The 22,189-nt window shown below is 39.5% G+C and overlaps 1 protein-coding gene across 1 annotated transcript; it reads left to right on the forward strand.

Annotated features, from left to right (window-relative positions):
• The first annotated feature begins 2,372 nt into the window (after window positions 1-2,372).
• LOC103560290 (kelch repeat and BTB domain-containing protein 6) lies at window positions 2,373-8,670 on the forward strand. The gene has a single exon (XM_008534326.2). It carries the CDS (start codon window positions 4,391-4,393, stop codon window positions 6,398-6,400), a length of 2,010 nt encoding a protein of 669 aa, XP_008532548.2. The 5' UTR covers window positions 2,373-4,390; the 3' UTR covers window positions 6,401-8,670.
• The last annotated feature ends 13,519 nt before the right edge of the window (window positions 8,671-22,189 follow it).

Here is a 22,189-nt window from a genome sequence, read left to right on the forward strand (position 1 = left end):
CCAATAATAAGGGTTAGGATGGGGAGCTGGGGCAGAATAATGTCGTGGAGGCAGGGAAAGGTAAAGAGGAGGAATAGAGCCAGAGGAAGAAAAAGAGAATCCGCAGGAAAAGGAGAAATAGTGGGAAGGAGAAAGGGCTGGGATGGTCACATGAGGAGTTCTGGGTGAAGATAGGGTCATGAGATTGTAGACTGATAGTAAAAGAGACAGTGCTTAGGAGACATTACAATTTGAGATAGACTAGAGACATTTTCTTATTTTTCAGCCTCCACTTACCAAGCAAAATAAGCTGACCATTGGTGAGAAGAGATCTTAGAGCCCCAAGATTTGAGGGCATCTTGTAGATAGACAGGCTTAGGGAGATTCCATGTGTCCCAAAGGGGCCACTGGAATTATAAATTGTCCTCAGTAAAATCCTGCCATTTTTGGAGGTAATGATCTGACTTTTCACTTTACTGGTGAAGCATATAATTGGTGAGAATTTTGAAGAGGGTTGAGGGTTTCCCATAATATTAAGATTAAACAATCGCTAACAACAAAACCAAGCCAAGGGATGGCTCAGAGAACTAAAGTCTCCTACTTAACCATGCTACCATGGACGGTTGTCTGGAGCACATGGATCAGGAGCTGGCCTCACCATGAGATCCCCAAATCACCAGTCAGAAAAGGAGCAGACGGGCTCCAGAGGCCTCAGTCTCTGCGTAGAGAAGATGGGGGCCCGGAGGTGGGCTTCCAGTTCCATTTCAGTAATGGCACCAACTATCAAAGACAAAACCCAAACAAGTAAGGGGGCCACCTGGTGGCGGAGCAGTTAAGTTTGCACTCTCCTTTTCAGGGGCACTGATTCGCCCTGCTGCGGACCTACGTACTGCTCATCAAGCCATGGGGTGGCAGGCTTCCCACATATAATAATGGAGGTTAAGATGGGCACAGAGTTTAGGTTAGGGCCAGTCTTCCTCAGCAAAAAGAGGAGGATTGGTGGTGGATGTTAGCTCAGGGATAATCTTTCTCAAAAAAAAAAAAACAAAAACAAAACCACCAAACAAGTAAGGAAATTGATTTTACTCAAATTATTGCAGGATGGAGAAGGGCTCAGATCCAAAGGCAGGTGGTTCTGCCTTAGACTTTTATGGAGAGGAGTTAGACAAGTTATAGGTGGAGTGGTTTACAGTTAGGATTGCTTTTGTAACCAGGGAAAGTCTCAAGCAGTCAGCTGAATAGGAAATGTTTATCTTTGTGTCTAGCTAGTTTGGGCAGGCTTCTCGTCTCAGTTAATCATTCATGAGACAAAGGACTGGAAATTAGAGACCCTGCGTCTGGCCTTGTTGGCAGGTTCAGGCACAAATGGAAAGGTGTGTATTTAACCTTCTCCCAGGTAAATAAGGGGGTCATCTGTGAGTCTTAGGGTAGTCATGAGAAAGAGTGGACAGTGACTCTTATCCAAGACATATGGGAAAAGGTGGTTTGTTGTGGTAAGCTATTTCCAACACAATAGGGTGGGGAGATTTGAGGGGGAAGGTTGAGGGATTTCTTTTTTTTTCTTTTAAAGATTGGCACCTGAGCTAACATCTGTTGCCAATCTTATTATTTTTTTCTTCTTCTTCTCCCTGAAGTCCCCCAGTACATAGCTGTATATTGTAGTTGTGGGTCCTTCTGGTTGTGCTATGTGGGCCCCCACTTCAGCACGGCCTGATGAGTGGTGCCATGTTCACCCCGAGGAACCGAACCAGCAAAACCCTGGGTCACCGAAGCGGAGCGTGCAAACTTAACCACTCGGCCATGGGGCCAGCCCCCCGAGGGATTTCTTAATTATTACTGTTTTCCTGGAGCACAGGGGTTAGGTAAAGTTCAACACTGTCAGTTTCAAGGTTAATTTTTTTTTTCCATTATGATCCAGTTGTTTTGCTAACATTTGTTGAAAAGACTTTCCTTTCCCCGTTGAATTGGTTGCTGCCAATGCTATATTTCTAAAATTAAAACTTTAATTACTCAGTTGCGTTAGCCGCATTTCAAGTATTTAAGAGCGACAGGTGACTCATGGCTGCCATATTGGATAGCACAGATATAGAACATTTTCATCACAGAAAATTCTGTTGAACAATACTGCCGTACGCCTTACAGCACAGTGTCTAATAAATATTTCACATTTTTTGAAAAGCAGTCTAAAATAACACTTAAAGGCATATATGAGAAAATTAAAACTAAATAAGCACAATTCATTTTGAGGACTTTATACTGAGACAATGTTGATAAATACAAATATAAAACACTTTTGTAAAGCATAGACTAGACTAGAGTAATTCAAGGGATGTTTGGGCATGTATGACAATGAGCTGTAAAGATCCTATGCAGTACAAGGTCTCTTTGTTGAAACGTGTTTATTTAAAATCCTCTTTAATAGCTACAGTTCCAGAATCTTCAGCTGATTTTGGGATGGTAGTGAAAGGAGCTATATTGGACTAGTTATAAACATATTATGAGATTAATGAAAATACTTTAGCACCATTTTCCAAACATGAAATACTGACTTTGTGAGACCACCAAAACATCTATTTATAATCCTGATTTGTACATTTGAGACAATCCACACATACCGCTTTCTGAGACTACAATTTAATGGCCCTGCAGATATTGCTGAATGCTTAAAATATTATCATATCCCTCAGAATTTTCCCAGAGAGGCAAGTTTAAAATCTGTAAGCTCTAAAATCCAAAACACTGACAACACCAAACCCTACAGAAGATGCGAAACAATAGGAACGCTCATTAATTGCTGGTGGGAATGCAAAACAGTACAGCCACCACTTTGGAAAACATTTTGGCAATTCCTTACAAAGCTAAACATAGTCTTACCATAGAATCCAGCAGTCAGACTCCGTAGTATTTATCAAATGAGTTGAAAACTTACTTCCACACAAAAATCAGCATGTGAGTGTTTACAGCAGCTTTATTCATAATTGCAAAAATTCAAAGCAAACAAAATATCATTCAGTGGGAGAATGGATGAGTAAACTGTAGTATAGCCATACAATGGAGTATTATTCAATGACGAAAAGAAATGAGCTATTGAGCCATGAAAAGACATGGAAGAACCTGAAATGAATATTGCTAAGTGAAAGAAGGTATCTTAAAAGGCTCACACTGTACGATTCCAACTATATGACATTCTGGAAAACATAAAACTACATAGACTGTAACATCAGTGGTTCCCAGGCGTTGGAAGGGGGGATGATGAGGAAGCAGAAACAGAACACAGAGGCTTTTTAGAGCAGTGAAACTATCTGTATGTTACTGTAATGATGGACGCATGACATTATGCATTTTTCAAAACTCATAGAACCATATAATATAAAGAGTGAGCCTTAATATAAACTATGCACTTTAATAATAATGTATAAGTTCATCACTTGTAACAAATGCATACTGTAAGGCAAGATGTTAATAGGGGAAACTGAGGGGGTGGAGTATATGGGAGCTCCTGGTAACTTCCAGCTGGATTTCCCAGTAAACCTAAAACTGAGCTTAAAGATAAAATCTATTAAAACAAAACAAAACTTAAAGGGAAGTCTGCAGAAACCAGCAGGGTTTTAGAATTTTTCTTACAGTCTCATGATTTCTAATGAGCGAGTGCTTCATTTTTCATAAAAAGCTAAAACTTACTGAACGTTTATATTATAGGTACTGCGTAAGTACTTTATTCTACTAATCAAATATTTATTCAGAGCATCCTATATATCCTATGCGATTTATCTCATTTAATCTTCACACAACGTTATGAAATACTGTTATTCACATTTCAAAAAACAGGAGACCGTTCTGAAAGAGAAATCGAACAATTAATAAATACTAGAACGGGCGGCTACTCCGGATTCCAAATCCAGAGTTCTAAACCATAAAACCAAATCGAACCAAACTAGCGATTTCTAATTCCATCGGCGGAAACAATGAACGGCCGATAAATCTCGCGATATTATTGAAACTACTACTCCCGACATGCAATGTGGCTTCGGTCCCTCAACCTACGCCGGTGAGTCTGGAGGGCCCCGGCATGCCTCGAGGTGGTAAAGGCAACCTGGGAGCCGTAGTTCTCCTGGACGCCTACCAGCGTTGCCAGCGCGGCGGTGGCTGCTCTGTGGGTTCTACCTGCAGGTCTTGCGAGGGCGAGTGGAGGCGGAGAAAGGGCGCAGAACTGGAACAGGGTGAGTCAGGCACGGTCTACGTGGTAAGGGAGGCGGTACCGAGGTATAGGGCTGACTTAAATAAATGGACCTGTGCTGCCGTCTCTCCGGAGATACCGCGGTCGTAGCGCCAGCGAGAGAAGGGTGAGGAGGAGCCCGAGCCTGATCCTTGCACCCGTTCTCGCCGTCGGCACCCCGCCGCCATCTCCACCATGCAGTCCCGGGAAGAAGCTCCGCGTTCTCGCCGCCTCGCTAGTCCCCGCGGTGGGAAGCGGCCCAAGAGGATTCACAAACCCTCGGTTTCGGCTTTTTTCACGGGCCCGGAGGAGCTGAAGGACGCGGCCCATTCTGCAGCCCTGCTGGCACAGCTCAAGTCCTTCTACGACGCGCGGCTGCTGTGTGATGTGACCATCGAGGTGGTGACACCTGGCAGCGGGCCTGGCACGGGACGCCTCTTCCCCTGCAACCGCAACGTGCTGGCTGCCGCGTGTCCCTACTTCAAGAGCATGTTCACCGGCGGCATGTACGAGAGCCACCAGACGAACGTGACCATGCACGATGTGGATGCCGAGTCCTTCGAGGTCTTGGTCGACTACTGCTACACAGGTCGCGTGTCCCTGAGTGAAGCCAACGTGGAGCGTCTTTACGCGGCCTCCGACATGCTACAGCTGGAATATGTGCGGGAAGCCTGTGCCTCCTTCCTAGCCCGCCGCCTAGATCTGGCCAACTGCACCGCCATCTTTAAGTTTGCCGATGCTTTTGGGCATCGCAAGCTGCGGTCACAGGCCCAGTCCTTTATTGCTCACAACTTCAAGCAGCTCAGCCAGATGGGTTCGATTCGGGAGGAGAGTCTGGCAGATCTGACCTTGGCCCAGCTGTTGACTGTCCTGCGCCTGGATTGTCTAAACACAGAGCACGAGCAGACTGTGTGTCACGTAGCGGTACAGTGGTTGGAGGCGGCTCCCAAGGAGCGCGGGCCGAGCGCTGCAGAAGTGTTCAAGTGTGTCCGCTGGACACACTTCACTGATGAAGATCAAGATTACCTGGAAGGGCTGTTGACCAAGCCCATTGTGAAGAAGTACTGTCTGGACCTTATTGAAGCGGCCCTGCAGATGCGATACGGTGACATGTTGTACAAGTCTCTGGTGCCAAAGCCAGAGAGCAGCAGCGGCTCTGTTGTGTCCACAGCAGAAAATCCACCCCAGAGGCTGGGCGTGTGTGCCAAGGAGATGGTGATCTTCTTTGGACATCCCCGAGATCCCTTTCTGTGCTGTGACCCGTACACGGGAGATATTTACAAAGTGCCATCTCCTTTGACCTGCCTTGCTCACACTAGAACTGTCACCACCTTAGCTGTCTGTGTCTCTCCAGACCATGACATCTATCTAGCTGCCCAGCCCAGGAAGGACCTCTGGGTGTATAAGCCAGCCCAGAATAGTTGGCAGCAACTTGCGGACCGCTTGCTCTGCCGTGAGGGCATGGATGTGGCATACCTCAATGGCTACATTTACATTTTGGGTGGGCGAGACCCTATTACTGGAGTTAAGCTGAAGGAAGTGGAATGCTACAGCGTTCAGAGGAACCAGTGGGCACTGGTGGCTCCACTACCCCATTCTTTTATATCCTTTGACCTGATGGTAATTCAGAACTATCTTTATGCTCTCAACAGTAAGCGCATGTTCTGCTATGATCCTAGCCATAATATGTGGCTGAAGTGTGTTTCTCTTAAGCGCAATGACTTTCAGGAAGCCTGTGTGTTCAATGATGAGATCTATTGTATCTGTGACATCCCGGTCATGAAGGTCTATAACCCAGCCAGGGGAGAATGGAGGCAGATTAATAACATTCCCTTGGTGTCAGAGACCAACAACTACCGAATTATCAATCACGGCCAAAAATTGTTGCTGATCACCTCGCGCACCCCACAGTGGAAGAAGAACCGGGTGACTGTGTATGAATATGACAGTAGGGGAGACCAGTGGATTAATATAGGTACCACATTAGGCCTCTTCCAGTTTGATTCTAACTTTTTCTGCCTCTCAGCTCGTGTTTATCCTTCCTGCCTTGAATCTGGTCAGAGTTTCCTCACTGAGGAGGAGGACGTGCCGAGTGAGTCTAGCACTGAATGGGATTTAGGTGGATTCAGTGAGCTGGACTCCGAGTCGGGAAGTTCAAGTTCTTTATCTGATGATGATTTGTGGGTACAGGTAGCACCTCAGTGAAATGCATAAGATCAGCAGTGTTTGTTGGAGATAAGCTGAAACACTAGATGTTTGTACTGCTTTGGAAAATATGTTAAAGAGATACTTTTTCCCTTGGCTGGGAAAAAAAGTTGATTTCAGGTTTGGTTTAGAAAGGGTGTTGTTTGAAATGCTGATGTAATTTAGTGTTACAGAATTTAAACACTCAAAGAAATCAACCTATTTAATAATTTACTGTTCTAAAAGTCTAGTATTGAGTTGATTGTTTAGTATGTTTTGTTTGATTACACTAATTTAGTCTTCTCTTATTAAATCTGCCATTCAGTTGAGTGCCACAAGTATTGTAGCTTGAATTTTAATTTTTATAATAGAAAACCAATTGGACAGGAATTACTAGATAGGGTTTTGAAAGAATCTGTTTTCCTTCAGAACAGTGTAGTAGAGTTCCAAAACTTTTAACTAGTGGGTTTTTACAAATTGTGTTCTAACATAAATATAGTTTGCTAAGTTTTAGTTTAGTTTCCTCCCCTTTTATGAAGAAAAAAAGTGCATACTGAATGGTGATTTTATTTTTAGTGATATACAGAATGGCTCTAATCTCACTGAAAGTAGAAAAAACAAAGCAAAAACAGGAGCCTACTGTTTTAAAAGAACTTTCAGTTTTAAATTTGTAATATAAAATGCGTATTTACAAATAGTGACCAATTTTCCGTTTAAAAAAGTCCATTCTGGTAGTATCACCAATCTTCTAAAAACCTTAAAAAAACGAACAAACTGTAACTCGCTTTGTAAGTTCATGTTTTTGATCTGTACTTGATATATACGTTATTGAATCAGAGGAATAATCCTTTTTTCCACTGGACATGATTGTGTAAATTTTTATCCATTGTCTTAAAAAGTTTATGTGATTCTTAAAATATTTTGGCTGTGCAGTTTTGGTGTTCATCTTAGAAGATTCATCACTAAGATATGATTCTTTACTGTTTTGTGAGGTAGTATTGATTTTGAAAATATGTATAAGCTAAGAACAGTATTTTATTGAAATCAGTAGTTATTGTGTCTATCAACTATAAAATCAAGTGCCAGCAAAGAACTTTAAAACTTTAAATTGTGTATAGAACTGTTTTGTGTAGCACTGAAATATTCTGTCAGTTTTGTAAGTCACTAAATGTTATCAGCTTAAAGGTATTTTTGTATTAAAAGTTTACAGTTAAATAACATAGGATGATGATGGCATTTGGGGCCAGTAGTGAAAGTCTATTTCGTCTAAAATATTTCCCTAAGCGGTACCTATGGCTATTTTATTATGGTATTTGTATCTGTTCTGTGTTTCTGTGTGAACCATGCTCCAGTCTTTGTTTCTGTCACAGTATGTAAGGGAACGTCCAGAAATAGAGACTAAATCACACAAAACTGACATTGTTAAATACAAGAAAATATAGCTGCTTACCTCTTTGAGGGTTTACTAGATAGAGTGGTCATGATACATGTACATGATAAATGACCAGATGCTTATGGTGTATTTTCCTATACACACTTAGAATGATCTTCCTGAATCTTCATTCAGTGATCTGCTAATTCCTCTTCTGTGTTTATTCTCTAGTGACAGAATGCTAACCTCTCTTACACCCTGGCAGAGTACAGACGAGTGTGCTCTCAGGTGGGGAGCTGAATTTTTGAATGAAATACCACAGGATGAAAATGGAGACAGGGAGACACAAAAGGTAAAAGATAAAAAAGGTCATCTTAGCCATTTTGGTTGGCCATTTGAAGATTCTACAAAACATTCCTGTTTAATGTTTTTAGTGAAAGAAGATGCTTATCCTAGAAGTACGTGTTTCCTCAAAAGGGCTGACATGCTTTTAGTGGCCTAAAGCCAAATTTTGTTCCATTTGACATCAGGGTTGTGATAAGCACTGTACTTAACACAAAGCTGTTTCTCAATAGTGTTGTTCTGGGACCAACGTTTTCTTCATCACTAACTTTTTGTGGGTAGCTTTTTGTTTTGTCAGGTTGAAGTAGGACAGTGCTGATCTTAACCAGATTATCCATCTGCAGAATTGAGGTATGCAACAGATTTATAAAAGATGAACTCTCCAATGGTCATTTTCAACCTTCGGGTTAAAGCCTAAGCTAAATAGTAGTAATATCTTGGTTTAAAGAAGTTTTCTTGGAAAGAATTTTGGTTTTGTGATATATTTGTGAATTAGAGAATAGATGTTAATCATTATTTTATAGATAAGTGATTTGTATGTGATTAGTTACAAATAAAACTGGTACTAGAACCCAGACTTGCTGACTTTTTAATTAAGTGTTTCTGCTATATGTATAAAACTCTTGCTGGTGCAGTGAATGACACTGCTAGCATTGTTCAAATCCCTTCTCGACGGGGAAGCACCCTTGTCACAATTTTCCAGTTAATCAGCACATCTTTTAGCTCAACAATGATTCCAGGACTATTTGTAAGATTTATAATGACCTTAATTATCTTTTGTATCTGTTCCTATAGACTGAAAGCTCAAAGAACCCTAATTTTTGCAAGTTCTTTTACATTCAAATGATAAGTGGTATTAGGGTTTCCAAAAGGATAAAGTTAAAAATTAATTTACCAATTGGCTTGTCTAAATATGGATTAATTATTGAAATTAAGGTATAATAGGTCTTTTCATTGTTTTTAGTTGAGATGGAATTTAAAAAATTTTGTACCTGATCTTGTTGAGAGTCCGGGGAACGCTTTTGATCCATTCACAAGAAAAAGGCAAATATTCATAATTTTATAATTTCAGGGATGTTATGACCTTTCTGAAGCTATCAGACCCAAGGAAAGAGCACCTGGGACAGTCTGTCTTTCCTGTACCTGCTTACAAATTTCAACACACTTTTCATCAGTCTAACTTTAAAGGAACGTTCATTATAGCAGATATGATAAAGTGGGGAAGTATTAGGAGGCAAAATTATTCATAGAAAATGTGACTGTCAGAAACCCGAGAGAATTAATGTTATTTTTAGAACCAATGAGAGGGTTCAATATATACAAACCAATTTTTTTAATATAATTAAAAACAGAAGATACTGTTTGCAGAAGCTCCCAAACATCAGAGTACCGTGGAGGCAATCGGTTTTGTGCAGAATAGGGAGAAAGACCCTGTCCTTAACCCTGAGCAGTTTGTCACCCAGGTCTGTTTCATCAGACTTCCATTCTTCACATCATTAACCTTGAGGGCTCAGCGTGGCCCAAGGCACAGGGAGAGTAGGGAACAGATAGCATTGCATAACATTTCATCTATATCTAGGACATTTTCTCCTAAAACAACCTTGTCTGGGAAGTCATCTCTAATGGAGTCAGCCTTTTACATTCTCACCTCCAAAGCTAAAATGCTGCTTAAAACCACCATATCTCAATCAGAAATATTCTTCTGGGGCAAACCATTTGTCAATTCTGGGAAAACTAGCTAAAAAGGACTTTATGTAAATGTCAGGTAAAGTATTCTTCCACAACAGGTATGTTTGTGCCTTAAAGAGGAGAGCCAGGACTCTGAGTTGTAAGCAATATTACCTTAATTTAGATCATCTTAAGAAAATAAAATAGAATTTTTTTGTAGCTGAAAAGTCCAGCAGTGGCATTCACTTCAGGCGCAGCCTGAGCCAGAGTTTTAGTGTCTTCAGATCTTTCTTTGTATGGAGAAGATACCATGGGGTAATGTTTTCTCTCACTTTGTGCATTGCTTAGAGTATAGGTGTGGTTGTATGTAACAGAGACCCAAGAGTTGTGTAAATAAGAAGTTTCTCATATAAAAGTCCAATCTGTTAGGTTGCCCCTTATCTAGAAAGTGGACTGAGACCCAGCCTTTTCTGTTTTCCTGTTCTGCTACCCTTAGGGTGTTGTTATGCTCCAAGCTGCTTCACCCTCTTGTCCATATGCCAGGAAAGGAGGAAGGGGGAGGGGAGGGGATGACCCTTCCTTGTGAGGAAAGTTGTGCACATCACTTGCAGTCCTATGACATTGACTAGATCTTAACTACATGACCATACCTATACCTAGCTGCAAGGATAAGGAAAGGTAGTCTTTATTCTGAGTCGACATGTATCTAGTTAAAATTCAGAGGTTCTTGTAGAATGGGGGAGAAAGGCTATTAGGTTAGATAGTGATCCCTGACACATCTCAGGCCAGATTTTATCACATAGGAGCCAAAATGATAACAATGGGGAGGGGGGCGGGGGGAGGGGGGGTGGGTCTCAAGTGTTACTGCAGTCGACACCACATGGGCTAGGCCTCCCATCCCAGAGAGGCTTGCTACCTTCCTGAGCTCTTGCTGCTGCTCTGTACAGAAAAGGCAAAGGCACTTCGTCTTGTTTTGATTAAAGCTTCATAGACTGAGTGTGTAGTGGCTATCCTGGATCATGAGCCAAAGTTTAGTCTTGACATTATATTACGGAACATTCCGACTTCCTAATAAGAAAGAAAAAACCACTGAAAATGGCTCTCTATAATCAATGGCAGTATTAACTATCTTAAACAACAAATGTTGCTTCTGTTAAAAAAATGAGATACCAGAATTATCTGATAAACTGGATATTTCTTAGAGCAAACTAGGCTATTTAGCAACATTCTAGCATTTTCTGTGCCTGGATCATCTTTGCAGTGCTGTGTGAATGTAATCTACTCCTCTCCCCCTCTGTTGAAACCCAGAGTATTAGCTACAATAGTCTATTTGAAATTTAGTTTCTTGCTGAATGCTTGTTCTGACTTCAGGTTAATCATAGTTTATTCAGTGTACACATAGAGTGTCACTTTTTGTGTTTGTGAAAACTACAAAACAGCTGCCAGAGAACATTTTGAATAATTGCTTCTATCAAGTATGTGAAATAACTTTTATCATTATAATTTTCATTACAAATACCAGTGATCATTTAAAAACACAAACAACACTTATTTTCATATAGAACCCTAACCTCTGCCAGCAAATGAAAAGTAATACTTTAGTTAGTGGTTTCTATTCCCGCCTTAATAAAGACTGTAAGACTCCATTCTCTATTTTACTTCTACTAAATCTCGTATAAGCTTAAAGACAAGGTTTTTGATATAGGCTGTGACTGTGACCTTCTCCATATTCTGTACTAGATACTGCTTGTTCAGTCTCAAGGTCCCGTTACTTTCTTTCCTTTCTTTACTTTCACGGTCTTCTCACGTGCTGGAATTATTCAGTTTATTTGTCTGTTTACTCTTTATTCTATATCTTCTGCACTAGAATATGTACTCCATCATGGAAGGACCATGTCTATCTTTTCTACAGCTCCTAACATAGGACCAGGCACAGCATTGGTGTTCAATGAATATTTGTTGAACAGGGAAATAAATGGATTTGGTGCTTGTTTGCATTTACATGAGAAACATTTGCATTTATAGCTCTCATCTTTTTGTCAATTTTCCAGCTTTGAGGGGAGAGCTATTATTAAACTCTTTTGTCTGGTTGTCATAGCAACCCACTGGCCTCCCGAGCTACAGGTTATTTCTAATGGGCATATTCTGCCAGACAACCATGCACACAGTGTTTTCAATTATGGAATAAGGATGCTATTATAAATCACATTTCTCACATGATGTATTTATCTTTTATTAAGATGGTGGAGAACTAGAAAGGAAATAAATCTGTTCAAACCAATAAAAGCTAGGGGAAATGAAGCAATATGACACACATCTCTATTTCCAACTCTCATATTTCCTCCAAGTTCTCCACCTTTCCACAAGCATCTGTGAATTCAATTAGGTTTTTTGTCCAAGTTGTTAAGGAAGTTTTGAAAGGTTGTTGGTACAAAACAAACTCTAAAGAGCTCTGTTACAGCTTAAATAATTTCTCCTCCTTGCTTGTTTCCTAAACTTCATGTTAAATTAGCAAATAATAATAGTTTTATAAAAATTGAGATTTGCACTGAAAAGATCCAAAATCATGTACTTCCAACCCTACTTCCTTCTGCTTACATTTTAGTGGCAGGAGCTGAGAAGGGTTGTAAACTGAGTTAGTCAACATAGAAAATTCATTATTATCAGTTCAACAAAACAGGGTTTATCTGGGCCATTCAACCAGGCATGAGTATTGTTTTTAAAGGCAGAGTCTGTTTTCTAATGGTGGATACTTGTATGTTATGCTGCATTTTCTCTTCTGTAAGTTTTGGTCACATGTTCTAGGGAGAGTCAGGCAGCACCCAGTTGTAAGGTAAATCTCACAATAAATACTTGACCCTTTCTCTGTGCAGTTCTGAATGCTTTTCTCATACATAGGCTTGTAATACTCATCAGTAAACAGCCCCATAACCTTATCTGAAAGAAGTTATATTGTAATTAGCTTACCTCCTGGGCTTTGACATTTTAAAAGCAGTAGTTGTTTCAGTACATTCAATAATCTTCAATAAATAATATACAATGGGGACACTGTCAAGAGGACAGAAAAAGATAAAGAGGGACGGTATAGCATGTAGTGTTAAGGTCGCAGATTTTGGTACCGGAACCCCTGGGGTGTTTTGATTTACGTGTTTGGTAACAACTTCATGTAAGTCTTCTAGAAATTTCCATGCATTTTCAGTCTTTTAAGTAAGCACTGAACATTACACAACATTAAGTCAGATGTCAAACCTTTGAGATAGCTAAACCTTGATAGCTGCCTTTTGTTAAAAGTTGAAAATGGCCGAAAGGAAGGGAAGGTCTTGCCAGGGGGAGAATCAGATGTCCAGCCACACGAGTCTTGCATCAGTCACTTGACGGAGTCACAATGTCCCAAGTCTAATTCTCTTCTTTAGAAGTTTGTGTATTCAGTTATTACTACACCTTGATATGGCTGAGTTTGGGTCCTGAATTAGATTAACCAAACCATCAAGAATCAAATATACAAAAGCCATAATATTGATATATTGGCTTATAATTAGAAAATATAACTTTTGCAATCAGGAGGGAATCCCAAAATCTCAGTTTCTCCGTGGGAAGTGAAGAGTTTGGACCATACATCTAGTGCTCCAAATTTTAAGGCCGCCACCAAGGGCCTGGCTCCCAAATCCCATAGGTTAGGTAGCCAACAAGGCTTGTCATCTGCAAGTCCCCCAAGACCATATTAAACAAAGAAACAATTTCGAATGGGCATGCAAGCACTTCCTTTGGCTATTCCCCCTGGGCGCAGCACAGAGGGAACAGGCAAAAACACACGTCCAGTTTCTACCTGAAAGGAATTTTACTGCATACTTTCCCAGCTGCTGCTCAAAGATCCAGCTTCTAGTCAGCCTGTATCTGGGTGCTGACTGGGGTTCTAGGAGCCTGAAGGAGCCATTGGGCACTTCCCTTGCATTCTCCCTCAAGCTCGCTCCAACAGTAAAACCAAGTCTCCAGTTTCTCCCTGGAAGGAACTTGTCTACACATCCAGCACCCCACCTTTTATGGCTGACACCTGAAGGATAGGCTCCTAAATCACCTAACTCAGAGCTGACAGGCCTCAGCATTCCCAAGCCTCTTGGGGCTGCACTAAACTAAGATGCAGTTTTATACAGAAGTGTGAGCCCTTCCCATGGCTATCCTCCTGGACTCAACGCAGAACGAACAGGCAAAAATGCAAGGATTTCAGCTTCTCCCTGGAAGAGCTTTTGACTGCATACTTTTCCAGCTGCTGCCCAAGGGTTGGGTTTCTAATTAGCCTGCACCTGGGAGCTGACAAGGCACATAATTATTCATCATCTGAAGGCCTGAATGGGCGTGTGGGAACTTCCTATGCCTTTTTCCCCCAGCTCAACCCAGCCGTAAAAACCAAGTCTCCAGCTTCACCATGAAAAGGGTTTGTCCACATGTCTAGCACAGCTGCATGCTGAGGGACTGGCTCCTAAATCATCTAGCTCTTGGAGCTGATGGAGCTCAGCATTCGTGGGTCCCCTGGGACCACAGAGAAAAAAGAGGCAGTTTTATGTGGGTGTACAAGCACTCCCAGTGGCTGTTCCTTCTGGATCAGCAGAGTGAGTAGGCTAAAATATCCAGCTCCCAGTTTCTCCTTATAGGAGCTAGCCTGCATATCTAATGTCCTGACTGTCTCAGTTGCTGCCCGAAGGTTGGGCTTCAATTAGCCTGCCCTGGGGAGCCGAAGGGGCAAGCAATTAGTAGTCCTCTGGGAGACTGAAATGGTTGTGTGGGCATTTTCCATGCCTTTGGGACTTTAATGGGTCTTGGCAAACCCTAATCTCCTAGGAACCATCAAGAACAAAGAGTGATTTGGACAAGCTCACGATTTGAGAGGCAACCAGGAGCTTAGGTCACGCTGATTGGTGAGCTTCATCTCCTACATAAGGCCACTCCTTCATGACTGGGAGAGTTGGCTATTTTATCTGATGCACAGAAACCAATACAGAGAGTCAAGAAAAATGAAGAAACATAGGAATGTGTTCCAAGCGAAAGAACAAGATAAGACCCCAGAAAAAAACGTTAATGAAATGGAGATAAGTGATTTACCTGATAAACAGTTCAAAATAATGGTCATAAAGATGCTCACCAAGGTCAGGAGAACAGTGCAGGAACAAAGTGAGAATTGGAACAGAGAGATTGAAAATATGAGTACAAACAAATCATAGAACTAAGGAATAAAGTAACTGAACTGAAAAATTCAATGGAGGTGTTTAACAGTAGACTAGATGAAACAGAAGAAAGGATCAGCAAATTTCCTTATATGGCAGTGGAAATCATCTAATCAGAGGAGCAAAAAGAATGAAAAAGATTTAAGATAGCTTAGGGCACTTATGAGACACCAAGCAGAGGACGAGTATATGAATTATGGGTGTCCCGGAAGGAAAAAGGGGGGTGGGGGGGGGTCAGAAAACTTCTTCAACAAAATAATGGCTGAAAACTTCCTAAACCTGAGAAAAGAAATAGACATCCAGATCCAGGAAGTCCACATAATATCATTAAGATGAATTCCAAGAGACCTACAGTGAGACTCGTTATAATTAAATTGTCAAAAGTTAAAGGCAAAGGGAATCTTGAAAGCAGCAAGAGAAAAACAACTTGTTACTTTTAAGGGAACTCCTATAATGCTATCACTGGATTTTTCGGCAGAAACCTTCCAGGCCAGAAGTGAATGGGAGATATATTCAGTGTCAAAGGAAAAAACTGCCAACCAAGAATCCTTTACCTGGCAAAGTTGTACTTCAGAATTGAGGGAGAGAGAAAGATTTTCCCAAACAAAACTAAAGGAGCTCTCATCATCAGTAGACCAGCTTTACAAGAAATGCTAATGGGAGTTCTTCAAGTTTAAATGTAAGGAGACTAATTAGTAACATGAAAACATATGAAAGTGTAAAACTAACTGGTAAAGGTAAAGAAATAGTTAAATTAAGAATACTCTAATATTTTAATGGTAGTGTATGTATACTTATAACTGTAGTATAAAGATTGAAAGAAATATATTAAAGATATCCATAGCTACAGTAATTTGTTAATGGATATATAATATAAAGAGATGTATATTGTGACATCAAAACATAAAATGTGGGGGAGGAGAGTAAAAGTATAGAGTTTTGGTAAGCAATGAAAGTAAATGTCTTAGCTTAAAATAGACTGTTATAACTATAAGATTTTTAATGTAAGCCTCATGATAACTACAAAACAAAAACATAGTAGATACATGAAATATAAAGGAACCAAAAATGAAAAGCATAAAATCACAAAGGAAGACAGGAAGAGAAGAAGGAACAAAAAATTGAAAAGACACCTAGAAAGCAATTAAGAAAATGGCAATGATAAGCCCTTAGATATCACTAATCGCTTGAAATATAAATGGATTATGTTATCCAGTTGAAAGACACAAAGTACTGAATGAATAAAAAAAACAAGACCCGCTTATATGCTGCCTACAAGAGACTCACTTCAGCTTTAAGAACACAAATAGACTGACAGTGACGGGATGGGAAAAATATTCCATGCAAATGGAAACCAAAGGAGAGCAGGAGTAGTTATATCAGGCAAAAAAGACTTTAAGTCAAAAACTGCAAGAAAAGATGAAGCCTGCCATTAATAATGATAAAGGGGTCAGTTCATCAAGAGGATATAACAATTGTAAATATTTATTCACCAACATTAGAACACCTAGTTATATAAAGTAAATATTAACATATTTGTGGTGATAAATAGCAGTACACATAGTAGTGGACTTCAATATTCCACTTTCAACAATGGATAGATTATCCAAGAAGGAAATGAGTATGGAAAGATTGTACTTGAACTACACGTTAGACATATACAGAACATTCCATCCAATAGTAGCAGAATACACATATTCTCAAGAGCACATGGAATATTCTCCAGGATAGAGTGTATGTTGGGCCACAAAACAATGATTTTTTGAATTTGACACCAAAATCCAGGGCAACAAAAGCAAAGAAAAAACACGTGAGACAACATCAAACTAAAAAGCTTCTGGGGACTGGCCCAGTGGCATAGTGGTTAAGTTTACATGCTCCACTTTGGTGGCCCAGGGTTTGCAGGTTTGGGTCCCAGGTGCAGACCTATGCACCACTCAATAAGCCATGCTGTGGTGGCGTCCCACATACAAAATAGAGAAAGATTGACACAGATGTTAGCTCAGGGACAATCGTCCTCAAGCAAAAAGAGGAAGATTGGCAATAGATGTTAGCTCAGGGCCAATCTTCCTCACAAAAAAATAAATAAAAATCTTTTGCACAGCAAAGGAAACAACAAAATGAAAAACCAACGCATGGTATTAGAGAAAAACCATATATTTGATAAGGTGTTAATATCTAAAATATATAAGGAACACATACAACTCAATAGCAAAACAAAACAAAATACTAATAAACCCAACTTAAAAATGAGCAAAGGACCCGAATAGACATTTTTCCAAAGAAGACATACGAATGGCCAATAGGTATATGAGAAAGTGCTCAACATCACTTATCATCAGGGAAATGCAAAACAAAACCACAATGAGATACCACTTCACACTTGTCAGGATGGCTAGTATCAAAAATGAGATAACGAGTGTTGGAGAGGGTATGGAGAAAAGGGAACCCCTGAGCACTCTTGGTGGGAATGTAAATTGATGCAGCCATTACGGAAAAAAGTATGGAGTTTCCTCAAGAAATTAAAAATAGAACTACCATATGATCCAGCAGTCCCACTTTTGGGTATATATCTAAAGGTATATATCCAATATATCTCTTTGAGATATCTGTACTCTTATGTTCAATGCAGCATTATTCATAATAGCAAGATATGGAAACAATCTGTCTATTGATGGATGAATGGATAAAGCAAACATGGTATATATATGCAATGGACTATTACTCAGCCTTTAAAAAGAAAGAAATCCTGCCATTTGCAAAGTGAAATAAGCCAGACAGAGAAAGACAAATACTGCATGGTATCACTTATATGTGGAATCTTTAAAAAAGGGTTGTACTCATAGAACCAGAGAGTAGAATGGTGGTTGCTGGAGGGTGGTAGGAGGGGTGTTGGTCAAAGGTTACAAACTTTCAGTTATAAGATGAACAAGTTCTGAGGATCCGATGTAAAGTATGGTGACTATAGCTAATCATACTGTATTGCATGCTTGAAATTTGGTAGAAGAATAGGTCTTAAGTGGTCTCACCAAAATAAGTACATAAATAACTGTGATGTGATGGATGTGATAATTAATTTGATGGTGGGAATCCTTTCATGATATATTGTATATTAAATCATCACATTGTATGCTTTAAATATATTACTTTTTGGCAATTATACCTCAATAAAGCTGGGGTAAAAAATAAATTATACCTCAATAAAGCTGGGGTAAAAAAGAAAATATAACTTTCAAACAGATTAAATAGATACTGTGTTCAGCACATATTCGTGTTGTTCACTTTTCATAAGAGACACGATCTCACACTTCCTGATTTCAAAACTTATTACAAATAGTGAGTTTTGCTGCTTTCTTTTCAATTTGATCCCTTTTATTTCTTTTTCTTGCCTAATTGCTCTGTCTAGGAATTCCAATATTATGTTGAATAAAAGTGGTGAGGTGGGCATCCTTGTCTTGTTTCTGATCTTAGAGGAAAAGCTTTACAAAGATTTTCACCATATGATGTTAGCTGTGGGCTTGTCATATATGGCCTTTATCATGTTGAGATACATTCCCTCTATACCCACTTTATTGAAAGTCTTTATAAATGGATGTTGAATTTTGTCAAATGCCTTTTCTGTATCTATAGAGATGCTCCTATGATTTTTATCCTTCATTTTGTTAATATGGTGTATCACATTAATTGCTTTACAGTCAAAACTTATTACAAAACTACAGTAATAAAGACAATATGGTACTGGCATAAGAAGAGACATATAGACCAATGGGATAGAATTCAGAGCCCAGAAATAAACCTAGAGGTTTATGGCCAATTGATTTTGACAAGAGTACCAGTCCATTCAATCGGAAAGTAATAGTCTCTTCAATAGATAGCGCTGGAACAACTGGATTTCCACGTGCGAAGGAATGAAGTTGGACTCTAAATTTGTTTTTTACAACAAAGGAAATAAACAAAGTGTTTATTTTCCTATAGTTAGATTTTGATAGAATGTCAGAAGTAACATTTTTAAAAATTGTACAGGACAACCAGCTAACCATGTTTTCAAAAAAGCTGGATCTCTGTATTTTTTTTATTGAGGTCATAGTAGTTTATAACAGTGTCTAATTTCAGTTGTACATTATTATTTGTCCATCACCATATATATGTGCCCTTTTACCCCTTAGGCTCACTCCCTAACCCCTTCCCCTCCGCTAACCACGAATCTGTTCTCTTTGTCCATGTGTTTATCTTCCACATATGAGTGAAATCATATGGTGTTTGTCTGTCTCTGTCTGGCTTATTTCACTTAACATCATACCCTCAAGGTCCATCCATGTTGTTTCAAATAGGAAGATTTTGTCTTTTTTATGGCTGAGTAGTAGTCTGTTGTATATATATATCACATATTCTTTATCCATTCATCAATTGATGGGCACTTGGGTTGCTTCCACATCTTAGTTATTGTGACTAATGTTGCAATGAACATAAGGGTGCATAAGTCTCTTTGAGTTGTTGGTTTCAATTTCTTTGGATAAATACCCAGTAGTGGGATAGCTGGGTCATGTGGTATTTCTAATTTTTTGAGAAATCTCCATACTGTTTTCCATAGTGGCTGCACCAGTTTGCATTCCCACCAGCAGTGTATGAGGGTTCCCTTTTCTCCACAACCTCTCCAACATTTGTTATTTTTTGTCTAGGTAATTATAGCCATTCTGACAGGTGTAAGGTGATATCTCATTGTAGTTTTGATTTCCATTTCCCTGATGTTTACTGATGTTAAACATTTTTCCATGTGCCTGTTGGCCATCTGTACATCTTTGGAAAAGTGTCTGTTCACATCCTCTGTCCATTTTTTGATTGGGTTGTTTTGTTGTTGTTGTTGAGTTGTATGAGTTCTTTATATATTTTGGAGATTAACTCCTTGTCAGATATATGATTTGCAAATATTTTCTCTCAGTTGGTGGGTTGTCTTTTCATTTTGTTCCTGCTTTCCTTTGCCTTGCAGAAGCTCTTTAGTCTTATGAAGTCCCACTGGTTTATTTTTTCTTTTTGTTTCCCTTGCCTGAGTAGACATGGTATTCAAAAAGAAGACTGATGTCAAAGAGTGTACATAGATGTGTGGTTTTATTTGTGGGCTTTCAATTCTGTTCCATTGATCTGTGTGTCTGTTTTTGTACCAATACCATGCTGCTTTGATTACTAAGCTTTCTTTTGAAATCAGGGATTGTGATGCCTCCAGCTTTGTTCTTTTTCTTAGGATTGCTTTAGCTGTTTGGGGTCTTTGGTTGCCCCATATGAATTTTAGTATTCTTTGTTCTATTTCTGTGAAGAATGTCATTGGGATTCTTTTTTTTTTTTAAAGATTGGCACCTGAGCTAACAACTGTTGCCAATCTTTTTTTTCTTCTCCCCAAAGCCTCCCAGTACATAGTTGCACATTTTAGCTATGGGTCCTTCTAGTTGTAGCATGTGGGATGCTGCCTCAGCATGGCCTGATGAGTGGTGCCGTGTCTGTGCCCAGGATCTGAACCTGCGAAACCGTGGACCGCCGAAGCAGAGCGCAAGAACTTAACCACTCGGCCATGGGGCCAGCCCCTGTCATTGGGATTCTGATTTGGATTGCACTGAATCCGTATATTGCTTTAGGTAGTATGGAAATTTTAACTTTATTTATTCTTCCAATCCACGTGCATGGAATACCTTTCCATTTCTTTATGTCATCATCGATTTCTTTCAGTAATTTCTTATAGTTTTCATTGTATAGGTCTTTCACCTCCTTGGTTAAATTTATTCCTAGATATTTTATTCTCTTTATTGCGACTGTAAATGGGATTGTATTCTTGAGTTCTCTTTGTGTTACTTCCTTATTAGAGTATAGAAATACAGCTGATTTTTGTAAGTTGATTTTGTACCCTGCAACTTTGCTGTAGTTGTTGATTATTTCTAATAGTTTTCTGATGGATTCTTTACGTTTTTTTGAACATAAAGTCATGTCATCTGCAAACAACGAGAGTTTCATTTCTTCATTGCCTATTTGGATTCCTTTCATTTTTTTTTTTTTCTTGCTTAATTGCTCTGGCCAAAACCTCCAGCACTATGTTGAGTAAGAGTAGTGAGAGTGGGCACCCTTATCTTGTTCCTGTTCTCAGAGGAATGGCTTTCAGTCTTTCCCTGTTGAGTATGATGTTGGCTATGAGTTTGTCATATATGGCCTTTATCACGTTGAGGTACTTTCCTTGTATACCCATTTTATTGACAGTTGCTTATCATAAATGGGTGTCAGATCTTCTCAAATGCTTTCTTTGCATCTATTGAGATGATCGTGTGGTTTTTTTTCTGTGTTTTGTTAATGTAGTGTATCACATTGATTGATTTGCAGATGTTGAACCACCCCTGCAACCCTGGTATAAATCTCACTTGATCGTGGTATATTATCCTTTTAATGTATTGCTGTATTTGGCTTGCCAATATTTTATTGAGGATTTTCACATCTATGTTCATCAGCAATATTGGCCTATAATTTTCCTTCTTCGTGTTTTTCTTGTCTGGCTTTGGGATCAGGGTGACGTTGGCCTCATAATGTGTGTTAGGAAGCATTCTATCTTCTTCAACTTTTTGGAATAGTTTGAGAACGATAGTATTAAATCTTCGTTGAATGTTTGGTAGAATTCTCCTGAGAAGCCATCTGGTCCTGGACTTTTATTTTTTAGGAGGTTTTTGATTACTATTTCAATTTCTCTCTTTTTTCTTTTTTGAGGAAGATTAGCCGTGAGCTAACATCTGCTGCCAATCCTCCTCTTTTTGCTGAGGAAGACTGGCCCTGAGCTAACATCCATGCCCATCTTTCTCTACTTTATATGTGTGATGCCTACCACAGCATGGCTTTCCAAGAGATGCCATGTCCACACCCAGGATCCGAACCAGCGAACCCTGGGCCACTGAAGCGGAACGTGTGCACTTGACAGCTGTGCTACTGGGCTGGCCCCTCAGTCTTTTTACTTGTCATTGATATATTCAGATTCTCTATTTCTTCTTAATTCAGTTGTAGGAGGTTGTATGAGTCTAACAATTGATCAATTTCATGTAGATTGTCCAATTTGTTGGCATATAGTTTTTCATGGTATTCTTTTATAATCCTTTGTATTTCTGTGGTAACTATTGTGATTTATCCTCTTTCATTTCTAATTTTGTTTATTCAAGACTTCTCTCTTTTTTTCTTAGTGAGTCT

The sequence above is a fragment of the Equus przewalskii genome, chromosome 16 (assembly GCF_037783145.1).
Source record: "Equus przewalskii isolate Varuska chromosome 16, EquPr2, whole genome shotgun sequence".
Taxonomy (NCBI): domain Eukaryota; kingdom Metazoa; phylum Chordata; class Mammalia; order Perissodactyla; family Equidae; genus Equus; species Equus przewalskii.

Excerpts from the sequence above, each read along its gene's own strand:
- LOC103560290 (XM_008534326.2), top strand. The coding sequence starts at position 4,391 with ATGCAGTCCCGGGAAGAAGCTCCGCGTTCTCGCCGCCTCGCTAGTCCC.